The sequence below is a fragment of the Antrostomus carolinensis genome, unplaced genomic scaffold, assembly GCF_000700745.2.
Source record: "Antrostomus carolinensis isolate BGI_N321 unplaced genomic scaffold, ASM70074v2 scaffold42949, whole genome shotgun sequence".
In the NCBI taxonomy this organism is placed as follows: domain Eukaryota; kingdom Metazoa; phylum Chordata; class Aves; order Caprimulgiformes; family Caprimulgidae; genus Antrostomus; species Antrostomus carolinensis.
Window position 1 is genome coordinate 11,870 of NW_010338688.1, and position 16,884 is coordinate 28,753.

Sequence of the window (16,884 nt, forward strand, 5' to 3'; positions counted from 1 at the left end):
GACCCTGCAGGCTTCAACGCCTCCCGGCACCGGGACAGTGACCCAAACGGCTTCAACCTTTTGTTTCACGGGGTTTCAGACGTTGGGTTTTTAACCTCTCCCCCCATTTCACAGCGAAAGCCTGCACTGCTTGTTGCTGAACACACACCAGTGCCCAGTGTGCTCAAACACCAGGTACTGCACGTGAACAGCCTTGGATTTATACTGGCTGCCTGAGGAAGAGGTGGCAGATGTCTCTTGCTACGTCTTAATAAAATGGGCTCTTCTATTAATGTCACAGTTAGTCCTGGAGTTTTACAGACTAAGAGCAGGAGGGCAGAGCTCTCCCTCTGCCACCTCGTTTAGGACAGCCAACTGAGGGCCACTGATCCAGGAAAACAATGCATAAGAAGAAGGAACTATCAGCAGGAGTGACTGCAATGGAACCAGGAGCTGCTAAGAACTTCAAAGCTCTGTCTCCACGGTTACTGCAACAGCCCTGGCTACTTGAGTCGGGATCCCTGAAAGCTGGGGCTGGTGGACTGAGCGGAGACTATCTGAACAGGATGACAGTGTTAAGGGAAAGCTTACGGGCATCTGGGAGCTCAGAAATTCCCCAGTGAACGCAGACTAAAGGCTTCTAATTCTGCATCTCACATGCCGCTCCGACTGCCACTAGCAAGAAGTGACAGAAATTATGACTTAAAAAAAAGAGTCACTTCCATATTTTGAAACTATTTTTCTATTTTTAAATGCAGATGTCACATCTACATAATTATCTTTGTTGAAGAAAGCTGTTTTACTGAGAGTACAAGTGTGGCACATAACAAATAAGTTAATGATACACATTTTCATTAATTCTATTGAAAATAAAGAGTCTCCCTGAACTAGACCAAGAAAAAACGAGCTTTATGCTTTCTTCTAGGGCCCTGTAAGTAGAGCAGCTCACGTTTCTATCAAAACTCTTCCCCTTTTTTGTTTTTTTTTTACCATAACATGACTTTATATGGCAAGATGGCTTTATGTGGCGTGTTACAAGAAAGCGTTCAGTGTCACCGAGTCATTTAGAACAAGATGTTTTGACACAGACTGCCTTCCCCTTTCCGTACTGACCAGCACCTGATACTGGCACAAATGTAATTACTGGAACACACCCTGACTCATTAATTTCTGGGCACAAACAGGGAGACTGCAGCAGAGGATTTCACGGCTATCCCTGAGACAGAACACACATGCTGAACTTGTGAAGTCCCAAATCCACTCCAGCTCCAGGCAGCAGTGCTACCTCACACCCGCACTCTCGTCCCAGGTGTAAACTACTCCTTCTCCAGACTTCTGCTCGCATCTCCTCCCTGTTTGCTTCCTCCTTCTGTTCCGTTTGTGGCTTCTCGTCGCATTCACCAATAAAAGGAGTATCACCAACAAACTGGAAAAAACCCAAGAAACCTGCACCCAGAAGCCATTCTTTTGGGGTTTTTTGGATGCCCTTTACACAGCAAAATATTAGCTGCCATTTTAGTCAGTCAGGTGATTTTTAGTCTCTTCTGTACCCCTACACTTGAAGAGAATTGTTGGATTCCCGGTGCCACGTTCCAATGTATCCTTTATAAAACAGAGGACATTACCCTTGACCTCACTCGCGAGTCTCGTTAGCCTCATGTTAATACAAACCATCCTCCTGACATCTGGATACACCCAGTATTTCATTACCACCTTGAAAGACTGCTATACCCGAAGACTGCTTATTCACATAGGTGCTTCAGATCAAGTCAAATCAACTACTGTGGAAACACAGGTAACCAAACACCTACCTTCATCCACAGTAAACTGACAGCTCTTGTCGTTGTAGAACAGAATTTTCTTCTTATCAGGGCGATTAACAAAGATGATCTGGTCCCCTAAAGCCTCAAAAACAAACACAAAACAACAACAACTCAAAATCACTTCCTTTCCAAGAACAAGGATTCCAACTTGAACAACAGACCCCCAGACCTCGTGCTACAAAAAGCACGGCACGCTACAGGAGCAGCAAAGCACCTGACCATGAAAAGCACCCAAAAGCAGACGCTGATGGTAAGTGCACCAGTAAGTCAGGGATGAGATACACAGAACTGAGATCAAGGCACAAGAGCAGAGCTAAATGCCTACAGCTGGAACGTGGGGGATTGAGGGTCTTTTGTGAAAAGAGCTCTGACAGTGGGGCTGAGACATCAGGCCAAACCTGAAAGTAAAGGATGAAATACAGAAAAAGCTACAACAGCAGATCTTCAAAACAGTTTTTGAGTTATCAAGAGAATGGAAACAACTCACGAGAATGTGCTACTCACCTTTATAGCTTTCTGTGCATTGGGTAGCCCTTCCTCAATATCTTCCAAAAGAATTCCTCCCAGCCCTCGCTGGTCATGCTTGTCCAAGAGCCTGAGCAGAGCCTTTTTATCTTTCAAGTTGTACTTGGGTTTGAAAGCATACTTCCCATCCACAACTTCTATTTTTGGATTGTTGACTAGAGCCTGTAATAGGGACATAAATTTTAAACCTTGAAAAAGAGCACACGCTGGTACTTGTTTTCTAGTGTGCTTTTGAGCAGCTAGAGCCTGTCAGCCACACGTCACAGCTGACAGTCTGAAGGTTGGAGTTTGAGATGGATTTTAAATCCTTGGATCCTAGATCCACCAGCCTAGGCTTAATCTGCCACAACATAAAGCACAAAACACCAAAGGAGGCTTAACATCATTCACTTAATGCCTTCGGGCTTGAAGGTCCGTGAAGCCTCTTACAGCGGAAAGCTGCATAGGTACCTTTTGGAGAAAGGAATGAAAATGAAAAGAAGAAGGAATGCAAACAAGCGTGCTTTGGCTGGACGTGAAGTGCAAATATACAGCTTGGCATAATCAAGCTCAGGTCATACAGGTGTTTATGAATGTGAAAGGTATTAACCTGGGAGGAACAAAAGAGGAGAGAGTCTTCTCCAACTGCCATCAACTGGGACCAGCAGCTGTAGAAGAAATTGAGAAGAGCGAACCTCCTGTTCAGTAGGATTTTACTTCTGATGCCAGCTTCAGAGTGAAGCTGACCAGAAGCTCATGGACAATTGAAATGATTTAAGATATGCTCCAAATCAGTTCTGCTGGGCAGCCAGCACCACAATGGAAGTTCACCTGTAACAGAGGGCAACTCTAACTAGTTTCTTCTGCAGATGCCAGCCTGACCTTGAAAGGAGACAGAGAAGACACACAGAGAGAATAAAGAAGGGAGAAAAACAACTCTAAGAGAGAAGGTAACTAACTCTGGCGCTGCCTTTCCTCATCCAGTAACAATTCAGTGATCATTTTACACACACTCCTTGAGAGGAGCTTTTTCAGTCAGCCTAGATACTCTGGTTCGTTATGGAAACAATCTGGAGACAGCCTTTGAAAGACTTCATTCAGCAACATCAAGCTTCCATCACAACCAACCCTTGTCAGACTGGAGCTTTCTGTACCCCGGAGTATTAGTACTGGTAGCAAAGGAATGTTCCAGGCTGTAGCAGTTAAAACCATCCTAGTTTTATTATGCAGAGATTTTTTGTTACACCCATGTTTCAACAGCCTTTACTACTCTGTTGCAAGGATTTGAAGTATGATCTGAGTAAAAGCAGGTAGGCCCATCAGGTATAAATGCCAAACACAGCATCTTGCTGATTTATTCATCTTGAAATTCCATGAAGACATTCAGAGCAATTAAGCATGAAGATGAGTATGGAGGCAAGTTGCAGCGAATCTGTACAAAAGACACCTAGCCTCTAGAGTGAGAATAATGAACTTCAGCAGTGGAACTGGCAGATCTACTGCCCCACAACTTCAGACGTAAATGTCACGTTAGAATTCTTCATTTCAGTAAGTAACGAAGAACTGGAAGCCTGGGAATTTTGTTACTGCTTTGGTTTAGTTAATTTGACATCTTTGATGTTGAACGAGCTCTCTGCTTGAAATTTTTTTAAAAGAAATTCCTTAAGAAAAACAGCTTGTTTATATAAAATTAGTAATGAATTAATTCACTTGACATAAAATACATTCTCTGTGTAATAATTCCAACAGGTCTGTAAAAACGTCAGAGCAGCTTTCATTTCACAGTCACCTCAATTGCAAGAGGTACCAGACAGACATGTGAAACAATGTCATTTCTTAAAAAAGGGAGATTATATATTTGTAGAGATTGTAGTTAAATAAACATGTATAATTCAGGCTTATCAGAATTCTTTGATCTCTAATTAAAGTGTAAACACCTGTTTTCTTTACCTCGCTCATTAGCCATTGCTTCTGTTTGAGCCCAATATCCAAATGCTGGGTTTCATCCAAAATCTCTTCTAGAGTTAACGGATGGGTATCGCCACGCTGGTGCCGAGTCTGGAAAGGCAAACAGCATCCATTAGAGCTCCGGCCTTATTGTATTCAGCAACTCAATTACCACAAAGTAGCCAGAATTGGTGCAATGGGATGACAAAACGACCTCTGTGAAAGCAGGACAGACACAGTACACACAGCACACGAGTGTCAACTCGGGGGTTTTGAGAATAGGAGGAAAAATAATTAGGACCAGCACAGACTGATGACAGAGTCAAGCACCAGATCACAGGTTATTTTGGTGAGTAGCTTGTGAATCCCAAAAACGGTCAGCATCTTGCAATCCCCACTTCTCCTGCAAATAAAAAACATTCCCCCAGTTTTAAAGTGACCTGGAATAATGAGGATTTCAGTAACGGAACAATTCGCTGACTGTTCTGTTTGAGCATCTGCAATTTAACAACAACTTTTCTTTAAATTCTCACTCTTGTGGGAAAAGAATTTGAGAGTTTGAAATATTCAGCTTCTTCCAGCTACACACAGGAGAATAAAGTATTTCCAAACATTACAACTCCACACCAAAACACTGTACCTTCATGTAATTCACTATTTTAGCAAGGACTCCAAACTTGTAGCCAGAGCCTCCTGAAAGGGCTTTCAAATTAAATGATCCACTGCTGTGATCTACAAAAGGAGAAAACAGACAATTAAATGATGCTCTCAACACCACCGCCCCGCTGGCTCTGCACTCCCTCTCCTTCTGGCTTCACTTCCACAAGAATTACAACTAGGAACGGAAACAGGTACTGCCGGAGCCGTCACCCTCACAGCACTCACTTATCACCAGGTAACGGAAGGTGTTGTGACAATTGCTCGTCGTGATGGGCAATTTTTTAATTATTATTTAATTTTTTTAAGTAGCTGTAGCGGAGAATTTATTTTAAAAGACCCATAAATTGAAACCAGTTCAACCAGGTGCGTTGCACCACTGGAACAACAGTTCAGCATCTCCTCTCTTGTCAAGCCGGGTTCTGTCTTAACGTGTTTGTGAGGTTTGTTTGGCAAATCCTTGCCAGGTTGTTAACGGGCTGGTTTATGAATTTTATAGCACAGTGCATTAAACAGAAACATCCCACAAACCGCCGCCGAAAACCACAGGCCCATTACCAGTGTAATGCTCAGGCTTAACGGCAACAGCTTCGCAGAATTTCAGCTACTCCAGAAAAAGAAAACTCCCTCTGCAGCACCACAGGAATTTTTTAACCCACTGGTGATTTCTCATCAAATCTGACAGGACAGGAGGTACCTCAGAGATACTGAGCTCCTGTTGTTTCTGTGAAAAATCGGTTGAGGTAGGGAAAAGAACAGGTAAAGTTAGTGCAGGAACTGAGGGAGAGGCTGGAGCAGGCGCTGAGCAGAGCTGCTAAGCAAAGTCTTTGCTCTGCCGGGCAGCTGGAGGGTATGGATGAGAGCGGTGAAAGGAGGAGGAGTGGAAGGGCTGAGGGGTTTGCAGTGGGGAAAAAACACAAAAAAGAAAAAAAAAAAGATGATCATGTTCTGTCAAATGCATCTGAGACTTGGAGAAAGTGGGGTGCATTCACTCTGTTCAAATCCAGACACCCTGCCAAGGGCTCATTTTCCAAAGTCACTCTGCTCCAGGTGAAGTGTTTTCCTGTCCCCCTGCATCTCAACCTACTTCCCAAGGGATGGGGAAGTCACTGCCAAAGGCAGCTACCAAGTGGGAATACTGGATGTAGGGAATTCCAACCAAATCTGGTTTGGATAATTATTGGGAAGATTTCATTAAAAACTGGTGCCAGTGCAGTGAGAGCCATACCACTGGAGGAACAAAGGTCACATCTAAAACTCAGCAACTGGTGACTGGCTATTACGTGACATCGTACCTGACACAGCACAACAATCCCACAAGTAACACAGAAGAACCAGGATCAATCCAGGCACAGAAGAACATTTTATTACAGCTACTAAATTAAGATGGAAAAAGGGAGGAAAACAAAAGCCATCTCCTCCTGAAAAAACACAGCCTACAGGGATTTTCCCCTACAGGGGCTCCTTTTAGCATTAAAAATTAATGTCTATTTTATAAAATAGAAAAAACCCCAAACCTCACACGTGCAACATGAGGGTCTAAAGCGACTAAAATACTTCAGAGGCACAACAAAGAGTTAAGACGACTTATTATGCATTTGTCCTGTCAATTGAATCAAGAAGATTATCTGGTTTAATCTGCCTGGCTACAGCCTGCTGCGGTTCAGGATGAGTCGATCTAACCGCACGGCCAAGCTGGGAATCTGCAGATATTAACACTTCAAACGCCACGGCGTGTGTGTGTGTGTGTGTGTGTGTGTGTGTGAGAGCAGCTGCTCCCCAGCCCACAGCAGCGTGGGGTGGCAGCCGCCCCGCCGTCGCCTTCCCAGCCAGGCTGCTCCGCTGACCAGCTCACGGTGCACAAAGGGCTCGGCAGGAAGGAGAGAGCGGAGGGCTTGGCCTCTTGCTCCGGACAGGAGGAGTCACATTTGTGAATGATTTACTCCTGGGGCTGAGGGTTTGATGCAGATGAGCACAAAAGGAAGTTGTCAGCAGCACCGAGCTGTGGCCAATGGTAGCGAAGCTCCATCTTAGCTGTGCCACTGGCTGCGTTAAAAACGGGAGCAGGACAGCGCTCTTCCAGCATCTCCTCAGACCAGAGGTAGGTGTGCACCATTTTATAACGCTGCCTTAAGCTTTGTCTTGATTACCCAGAGAAATTATGCCTGTAATCTACAAGCCTGTAACGAGCTGCTTAGAATCAGAATGGTTTTTCTCTAGGTTTAGCAGATTTGATGCAGAGGAGCTTGGCTTGCACGATCAGACAAGCACTTTCCCCATATCCCTGCACTGATGGGAAATTGCTGACCGCTCCATCTTACGGAAAAGCTAAACACACCAAGCCAAGATTCAATAAACAAAATGGATTTCATGCCTCCTGGGGAGGTAACTTGTTCATTGCACCTCCTGTTCCTTGCAGTTGATCCTATATATTTGTACAGAAATGACAGTGAAAGGATTTGCCTTAAAACAAAGAACAACCTGAAATATAAGAAATGTGTCTGGCCAGTGGGTATTCCATAAACCGTATCAATGCAGCTGCCTAGGAGAGACCTACGTCCGTGGGTGTGCTAGAAAGCTGTTCTGGAAACGGGGTACGATAGGGCAGGAAGAAAATCCCATTGCATGTTATCATCCTGGTAGATACTGGAGCAGCCATCAATACCGTCCCCACAGACAGGTCAGAACCCATCTGAGAGCTCTAAATCTATTATCCCAGAACGCCTGTTCAGGTTTCTCAGCCAGCACTTCCTCGGCACTGCACCGAGAGGATTTTTTTGCCAGTCATCGCCCTCTGCTCCATGAATATGATTTCAAATAAAACTGCTCCTCTGCAGCATCTAAAGACAATGATATTCTTCAATTACAACCTAAGGCTGATGTGACAGAAGCCAGTTAATTAAATATTTACCTCGCTGCATTTCAGACACATACGATACCTGAATGGCATTCCCATCAGACTGGCTTACCAGACAAATTTAAATTGTGCCACCTGAAATTAAGTAAAACTGCAGGAAGACAGACTGTTGTTCATGGCTTCTGAAGACACTAACCTCATTAGTGCTGTGTTAATTGTGAAGGCTCAGGCAAGGGCTACTTCAGTTCTGTGTTTCAGTCATCACAGCAAGGAGTAGCTGATATTTATCTGCCCAGCCTCATTCAAACCTAAGGAGATCATCATCAAGCAGGAACCACCTCCAGCACAAATTCCACCTCCCACAGCCTCTCTGCGCTGTGCAAACGGCTGCCCCAGTGGTGGCTGTGGGGTGGGAAGGAGCTGTGCTGTGCCTAAGATGCTCCTCTCCTCTGGTGAAGAGAGCTCCTGCCTTGGTGGGGAGCGGTGCCAGCAAAGGGTCCTGGCTACGCAGTGTGAACTGAACATGCCCAGCCCCTCCAGCAGCCCCAGATCTTCATTGCTTTTACCAAATGACTCAAAGAATAAATTTTGCATCAGCAGAAACACTTAATTTTTGTGCCTGGTGTTTACAGAGTGAGCAAAGTGACGTGTAACAGATTCCAAAAAAAATCCTCCGTCTTAGAAATCTGTTTAAAAATTTCCAAACAAAACTCCTCTCCTTTATTTCCCGAGGACATTCACTTGCTGTTTAAAATACACATTTAAATCCTGCTTGTTTTAATAACCCCTCAAAGGGGGACTCCAAATCCTTTTATTCAGCACCTTCCCCCCCCAGCCCCTGCATCAGATTTTCAAATAAGCCTTCAGAGCACCCCTGCAAAAACCCTCTGGACTTGTAGCCCCATAAAACACGGCAGCCGAGTTTCCTTCCCCGACCACGACCAAACCAAGCCACATTTTCAAAGCCAGGACCCAACTCAATTGAGGAGGATTTTTAGCTTGGATTTGCTGCATAAACTTTTGATTAAGGCAAAAAAAAAAAACCCAAGGAACTCTGTTTCATTAATCATATCCATCTCAGTCATATGTTGTGCATTCAATTAGAAATGTGCGTATTCAGTCACAGATTTAACAGAGGAAACAGTTACAGCCACTGCTCCAATAAATGCCTGTATCACATGTAATGCCAGGTACCTTCCCAACAACGAAGCTGTTCCTTTTCAGTTTAAATCCACTACAGACAGGAGGGTACAGAACAAATTCTATAATATTTGAACAATAAAGACAAGACTGGAATCACAAGCCGGTTTGGCTGCACATCATCCTGCTTTTCACAACATTTTTTTTTTTAAATAATGTCACAAAAATGACGACAAGTGCTCAGGCTGCCTTAAGAAGTCTGTTTAGGAGACACCACCACCCTTTGCCTTGGTCACTCACTCCCCATGCACTCAGGCATTCTGTAGTTTTCCCTGTCTCAACAGGTTGACTGCAGAATTCTTTCTGGGCTATGTGAGGTTCATTAGAGCATTACCTGTGAGCACAGATTAACCAACAACACATCAGCACTCCCCTCCGTCCTGTAGGTGTGATTATGTGATCAATGAATGGAATTAACTACATGTGGGTAGCCAGGACCATTTTGTAGCGAACATCGTTCAGCTTCCACTTTTTGCTTTACCTTCAAAGCAGAAAAGCTTTTACTGAGACACAGAAAGAGGACTCCAGCTTTCCAGGAAGTTACCATCTCGTCTCTCTCTTCCCCTTCCATAACCCCATGTTTTCTGGGGCAGCCCAGCAGACAAAGCACGCCCTGTGAGCTGCCCCTTGGCTGGCACGCACGCGGTGACAGGCCTGCACCTGGGGCACAGGCTGGCCCGGCAGCGCCGCTCACCACGCTCCACTCCAGGGAATGAGGAGATCCCACATGACCTCCTTCCCCCACACCCAGCTCTACACTGCCTGCAGGATTCGGAGGTTATTACAGCGCCCAGCAGTCTGCTACGGCAGGCAACCAGGAGTTACTTTGGCTCCTTCGACCTTTTTTCTTCCATTAGACTACACACCCAAAGTACTATAAAGTTCCCTCAATTTTGGGAGGCAAAGCCAGGGAAAGAAAGAAATTGAGGAGAAAAAAAAGAGAGGTGTAACAGTCAAGATGTTATTACTGTTGTCTCCAAAACAGGAGATCTCAACAGCAACACCATTCATGCCAAAGTTGGCTGTAGCCAACTTCTTCTTTCATCCCTCCCTCCACACCACAGACCCGTCTTTTCTTCTGCTGGGTATAAACATCCACAGATTACGTTCCTTTTCTAGCAGTCCAGCATCGAATGCAGATGAAAAATAAGAAAACAGAACTCCCCAGAAAGGGTTGGGCTTTCCTTGTTACCTATACTCATGACCACGGCACCACAAACAGGCCGAACGCGCTCAGTGCCGTTGGGGCAGCTGAAGGAAGCAGCTGGAGATCCCCAGCACAAACTCTTACGCACCAGTGGAAGAGCAGGGGAACCAACACGTCAGGAAATCCGGCCTTCTGAAGCCAAGAGCTTTACAGGGTTACCAAGTCTGTGCTAATAGGCAATTCTAAAATAATTAGCATTCAGGAACCAGGACTGTTATTTTGTACTAGAAGAACAACCAAAAGCTCAGTTCCATTCTTCAGAAGTATCCTCCAAAAAATAGTTATGATTTATAGGCTTTTTTTAAAGAGTGATTTCTTTCTTTCTCCCCTAACAGGAAGGAAAAACCCCCCAAAAAGCCCAAACACAACCCAAACAAGCCAACAGACTCTGATGACATTATCACGTAGAAAGTTCAGCCTGGAGAAGAGAAGGCTTAGGGGAGATCTTATAGCAGCCTTCCAATACCTGAAGGGGGCCTATAAGAAAGCCGGGGAAGAACTTTTCGTTAGGGCAGTTAATGACAGAACTAGGGGGAATGGCTTTAAACTGAAAGAGGGTAGGTTTAGATTAGATATTAGGAAGAAGTTCTTTAGTGTGAGGGTGGTGAGACACTGGAACAGGTTGCCCAAAGAGGTTGTAGATGCCCCCTCCCTGGAAGTGTTTAAGACCAGGGTGGATGAGGCTTTGAGTAACCTGATCTAGTGTAAGGTGTCCCTGCTCATGGCAGGGGGGTTGGAACTAGATGATCTTTAAGGTCCCTTCCAACCCAAACCATTCTATGATTCTATGATTCTATGAAAGTTCTTCTCCTCACTCGGGCAGGGGAGGGTGGTACCTGGATCTCCTGCTTTTCCATCAGCGACAAAAGAGCGCTGAGGGATTTCACACCACACAAGTACCAACCTCAAGACTAACCATGGACAGGCTGCAGGGACCACTGTACCCCTTGAAAATCATCTTTGTAACCTTTTTCCTCTTTGCAGAGACTCAAAATCAAGCAGAGCTCTCTCGTTCCAGCCTAACTTACATGTATGATGCACACAGGGAGCCGTTATCACCGAAATAAACATTCCAGAGAGATCACCAAGTTGTGTGTTTGGAGTCTGACGCTGCTGTGAGCAAACAGGAGCACGCAACAATGCCTGTTTGCAGGAGGTGTGAGCGCCTGATCTGAGCTTAAAAGTTCTTACAGTTTGGGTTAAAAATCACAGCAGGTTCTTGATCCACAGAGCCCTCAACAGCTTTGTTTTTCTGTTTCAGCCCCCACACCCCTGACGGTGAACAGGCCAAGACAACCCTTGGAGAATGGCAACGCTCAACGCCACTCACTGGAACGACACGACGTCCGTTTCCCAGTACCTGGGCTTCCAAGTGCAGAAAATTTACCCTTTCCACGATAACTGGAACACCGCCTGCTTTGTCATCCTGATTATCTTCATCTTCACGGTAGTGTCCCTGGTGGTGCTGGCTTTCCTCTACGAACTGCTAGACTGCTGCTGCTGTGTGAAGAACAAAACCGTGAAGGACTTGGAGAACGAGCCCAACCCTGTCAGAGCCATGATGAACAGCTTCAGGAAGCGTGACACAGAGGTGGTGTAACAAGGGCCGAGCGGCAGCACTTGGAGAATGTTCAACACCTTGAATGAAGCCTCCTGTACCTTACAGATCAGCAAGCCACATGCTTGCTTGCTTGCTTTTGGACTTATTTAACAGCAACAGTTCCCGTTTTGTCTCCACATGTGAACTTCAATATCTGGCAAAGGCTTCCCGAGTGCTCAGCAGAAGGATGAGCTGTTGCGACGTTACAGGCGGAGAAAAGATGTTGGGTTATAAATGAATTTCTGTTGTTTATAGTGAGTTACTGGTGTAGATCTTTGTCTACCTGAATGAACAAATGTTGCCTCACCTGCATAAAACTGTGCTGCTTAACTGGAGAAAACGTTTATATCAACGCTCAACAAGCTGATCACACGCAGCAGACACAGCAGTGTCCTCCCCCTGACGTCAAGCACACAGGGACAGGAGGGACACACAAGGGGTGAGAAAAGAGACAGCAGGGTGAACGGCGAGAGCTCCCAGGAGACAGGAGAGCTTGTGCGCATTCTTGCCTTCGGTGGCTCTTCTCATACCGGGTCTCTGAGGTTTAGAGGAAGGGGTGGTGGGAGGAACAATAAACCAACACGACACCTATCCCTAAAATGGTCTTTTCTAACCTCCTGTGGCACAATTTGACCCTTTCTCCCTCCCCTTCTCCAGTTCCAGAGAACTGCTCTGTGGTAACCACAACGCTCCAGGGAGTCAAATGCTGGAGGCATCATCTCCACCTTCACTTTCCAAGGCTGAACTGGAACTGACCGAGTTCTTGCCAAGGCACACAAGCAGGGGGGTGGCAGACCTCCCAGACTGCTGACAGCCATTTCACCCAGCCTGCAGGCAGCTTCCGGGTGCCAACACGCTTCCCAAGGAGGCCACACCAGGATAAGCCTCTGCTGGAGTCAGCAGGATGGATGTGCACTGAGCAGCCACTTCATTTTGCACAAGAGAATCTCAGCTTGCTTCACCAGCCTGCCGATGCATCCCCGAGAGTTCAGATCACACCCTCCTCACAAACCACCACCTGACACTCACACCTCTGAGCTCACCACATTTTTTAGTTCTGCAGCTGCATTGTGTCCATCTAAAACCATAACAGTTTTGCAGGTGCAAATCCCACCTGTAACCACGGACCACTGTGTCCACCAAGAATGCCCGGTAAGTCTCTCACACCCCTGAACCCAGAGAGAAGCAGGGCAGCGAGAAACGTCCCAAACCAAAGCCACACAGGGGACAAGATTTTTAATTATATAAAAGCCAAACAAAACTCCTGTCCTTCGGGAAACAAAACCCACCTAATGACCAAACAGACAAGCACGCCACAGCACTGATCTCACAGCCTCTCTCTATCAGAAACACCTTTGTGCTATGGCCAGTACCTACAATTACATATAGTTTGGGTTTTTTAAACAGATGAACTCCCTTTATCAGGTTCAGTGTGCCCAAGCTCCAGAAGATACAGACACGCTGAAAGACGTGCTAATTTGGCTTGTGTTCTTCCTGGTCAGTGAGATGGAGTCACAAGATACCCAAGGCCACTGCCAACAGCTAGTCCAGCCATTCACCTGGAGAAGCCACCTCCCTTCTGCAATCACAAGAGGACACAACTACTGCTGCAACCACCTGGTACGCTGAGGTTTCACCAGTGCCAGACCCAGTCCCACCTGCAGAGAACCCTTTTAGCTAAAAATCAAACTATAAGCACAAGGAAGGGAAGCTGACGGATGCCCAAGGTACAGGACCATTTAGGGTCCCTGCCAGGACACACACGATGGAGATCACGTCAGCGAGGGCAACGCCTTCTGCTGCCAGGGTCACTGGGGAGATGCCTCCTTACCTTCTGCTGCATCCAACAGCATCAGCCCTGAGAGAGCAGAGCCCTGCTCCAGAGAGGCCAGAGCAGCCACTGGCACACACTGAACTAACTCCAGTGCCCCCCTCCCAAAAGCCAACGCCCTGAACAGCATCAGGACCGCTCTCCCCTCGCAGCGCTCCCACAGAACCCTGGTCGCCGCTGCGCCCGAAGGCGGGGTGCAGGCAGCAACACAGCTAGCCCCTGCTGCGCTGGCTCCGTGTTCTCCTGCCTTCCCGAGAAGCACACGCAAGGAAAAGCCTTGGGACTCGTGCCAGCTATGCCTTTTACGGATCTAGAAAGGGGGCTGGGGGTCTGCCCAAGGAGCAGAAGATGAAGATCTCTCCTTGCACAGCCCTAGAGCCTCAGGATGATTTTTTCCCCACATGTAGAGTAAGTCATGAAACAGCTCCAGGAGACTTCAGCTCTTGATTACTGTCGGCTAAGATCACTAAAGCTCTTGAGATCTTGGCCACAACTTACTATTGATCAATAAAAAAAAATAAACTGACCCAATCTATTGCCTTTATTTTCTGGTTACCATTCTGAACTCAGTACACAAGGCAGTTCTGATTTTTTTTTTCAAATAACTTGCTTGAATAATGCTTTTAAATAACTACCATTAATAACTGCTCTCACTAGAAAACTTGCAAGAAATCTCCACACTCAGGCCAGATTAGCTATGCAGTCATTTAGGTATCAGCACCATCTCAATGCCTCTCGTCCCCAAAAATGTGACACAAGCAGGTTCTCTGCGTCCCAGAATCACAGAGCGATGGAGAACCCGCAGGCAGTACACACCCAGGGGCTACCAACACTGACACGTAGTCGTGGTGACATTATTCACCGTCTCTGTGGTCACCACACAACAGAACTAGGGCTGATCATCTTCATTTTCACTTCTTCAGGGGCACGGGACAGGAATTCTTCAACATCAGGTTCTTACTGCACCCCCCGAGGACCCATCTCTGACACATGAATATCCTGGCAGGCACCTCACAACCCAGTGATTCAGATAACAAGTGGGTTTTGAGGCCAAGGACCTTGATTCTGCAGCATCACAGGGCAACCTGTGCTGCTTGTGGCTGCTTCAGCCCCTCAGTCTCTTGCCAGTCTGGACGCTTGTTCTGGGTCAGCTACGAAGAGCAAGAGGGAGAAAGGTGCTCCACTTACTCTCCATGATTTCCCTTTCATCCTTGCTGCTTCTGCACCAGTTAGTAAACACTCTCCAGGAGCAAAAGAAAGGAGACTGCGCTGACTGTGCATGAAAGTGACATTAGAGAAACGCCAAAACCTTTCTGATACCATCTGGAATGGAGCCAGCAGCCTAAAAGATAAGGTGTATGTCCTCAGAGTCACATGTTCCTCCTTGTGAAAGCCAATAATGTGACAGCTGCAAAAGCAACTAAAGAAATACCCAGCCCACGAAATCACAGGAGAAATCACACTTGATCTGTTCTGCTGTCTAGCCACACGTCTACTCAAACCCCCCAGATCAGACCCAGAACCGCGTGCCCTGCTCCTGCCTCCCCATCCCTCATTCCCAGCAAACCACCCTCACTCAGGATATGCACTTTAGGATACTCCACATAGAATTTTACTTTATTTGGAGAGGAGAGCGTGGCAAAGGGGCCGATGGAAACCTGCCCTCCTTTAGTTTATCTTAAAACATCTGGCTGATACCTTTAGTTGGCGCCCTGAGAAGCTGAAGTTACAGAGGCAAGCTCCCTCTCCTTCCCCTCAGAAAGGAGATGTTCCACTCCTCCAGTCGGCCTTGACGTTTTTCTCTGCTGTTTTTAGCCCTATTAATTCTTTTGGAGTTTGGATAATATTCAAAATATAAACACACAACAACTTTACACAACAGGATATTTTGTGCCTTAGTCTGATGTGACCTTTAGAGTGTTATTGGGGAAGGGTCAGTGCTTTCAGAGAAGGGAAAGGTCCTCTGAGCTCTGTGTCTCACACAGTTGTGAGCACACAAACCCTCTCCCTGCAGCTCCCGGTGCTGCACTTTTCATTTGCTCGCAGGATTTCGGTGCTGCTCTATTAACTGCTTATTGGACACTGAAATTTGTGTTAACAGCACCACCAGCTCCTGGAAACGATGAAACTCCTGACCCAGGCAGGCAGAAACCTACAGAAGCCCTGGTGTTTATGAACAAAAGGTGAGTTCCCAGGTAAAACAAGAACCACTGCTACTGCAATGTGCTAGCCAGACAAGATGTAAGTAGCAAAATCCACCTCACAGATAGATGGATAATGACTTACAGAGTAGAAAATTAAGTTTTAGGTGCTTTCTGGCTGAAAAAACAGAGGAGAGTAAAAGAAGAAGACCACTGTTACTGCTTGTCCTGTGGGCCAAGCAAGTACAAAGGTGCACAAACCAAAGCTCAGCTTCATAGAATCCCAGACTGGTTTGGGGTGGAAGGGACCTTAAAGCTCATCCAGTTCCAACCCCCCTGCCAGCAGCAGGGACACCTTCCACTAGACCAGGTTGCTCAAAGCCTCGTCCAGCCTGGCCTTCAACACTTCCAGGGAGGAGCAGCCACAGCTTCTCTGGCCAACCTGTTCCAGTGTCTGACCACCCTCACAGTGAAGAACTTCTTCCTAGTATCTCATCTAAACCTCCCCTCTTTCAGCTTAAACCCATTTCCCCTTGTTTTGTCATTAACTGCCCTTATGAAAAGTCTTTCCTAGCTTTCTTGTTCATATGAACTAATATTTTAGCAGCAGTGATTCCTCCAACTGAGTAACAGCAAACAAGTCACAGGATGAGGCCTGACAGGCATACACAATAGCAAAAGCATTTTTCCCCATTACACAAGTGAATTTCTTAACAAAAACCAACAATTTAAGAGAAGCAATAACTACACCCCCTAAGAAAATTCACAGATAAACTGATTTGTAAACCGTAGCTTAGAAGAAAATCCTGGAAAATACCAAGCAGATGTTGAGCAGGCAACTTTGACCAACCTGTGTTTTGTTTTGAGGTTGAAGAGCCACCTTGTTCAACTTTTGCTTTCTTCTTTTTGGAAGAAGAGGAGTCAGAAGATGGCGCTGGCCGTTTCTCTACCGCAGGTGTGGAGAGGGCACGTTTTTTGAATAGCTCTCGCTCTCTCAGTAAGCTCGGATCCATAATTCTGCAACAAGAAATAGGAGGAATAAGGCAAAACAAGAGGTGTTGGAGTCAGGAAGGCGCTCAGGAATAGAGATGTCAGTTTCTGAAGCTGTTTCTCGTCCGGACCCGTCCCTCCCTCCGCA

General features: G+C 46.2%; 2 protein-coding genes across 2 annotated transcripts in view; one reads left to right on the plus strand and one right to left on the minus strand.

Moving 5' to 3' along the window:
• GTF2E2 (general transcription factor IIE subunit 2) overlaps window positions 1-16,761 on the minus strand; it is a 23,773-nt gene extending 7,012 nt beyond the window's left edge. Inside the window, exons 1-5 of the mRNA XM_010175595.1 lie at window positions 16,597-16,761; window positions 4,894-4,985; window positions 4,257-4,364; window positions 2,307-2,489; window positions 1,791-1,884 (exon numbers count right to left, since the gene is read on the minus strand). Of these exons, the coding sequence (XP_010173897.1) occupies window positions 1,791-1,884; window positions 2,307-2,489; window positions 4,257-4,364; window positions 4,894-4,985; window positions 16,597-16,759 (640 nt within the window). The 5' untranslated portion in view covers window positions 16,760-16,761. The remainder of the gene's footprint in view (window positions 1-1,790; window positions 1,885-2,306; window positions 2,490-4,256; window positions 4,365-4,893; window positions 4,986-16,596) is intronic.
• SMIM18 (small integral membrane protein 18) lies at window positions 11,481-11,774 on the plus strand. Its single transcript, XM_010175594.1, has one exon. It carries the CDS (start codon window positions 11,481-11,483, stop codon window positions 11,772-11,774), a length of 294 nt encoding a protein of 97 aa, XP_010173896.1.
• Window positions 16,762-16,884: the final 123 nt, after the last annotated feature.

Bases quoted from the DNA above. Each gene is read 5' to 3' on its own strand.
- SMIM18 (XM_010175594.1), top strand. From the start codon at position 11,481: ATGGCAACGCTCAACGCCACTCACTGGAACGACACGACGTCCGTTTCC.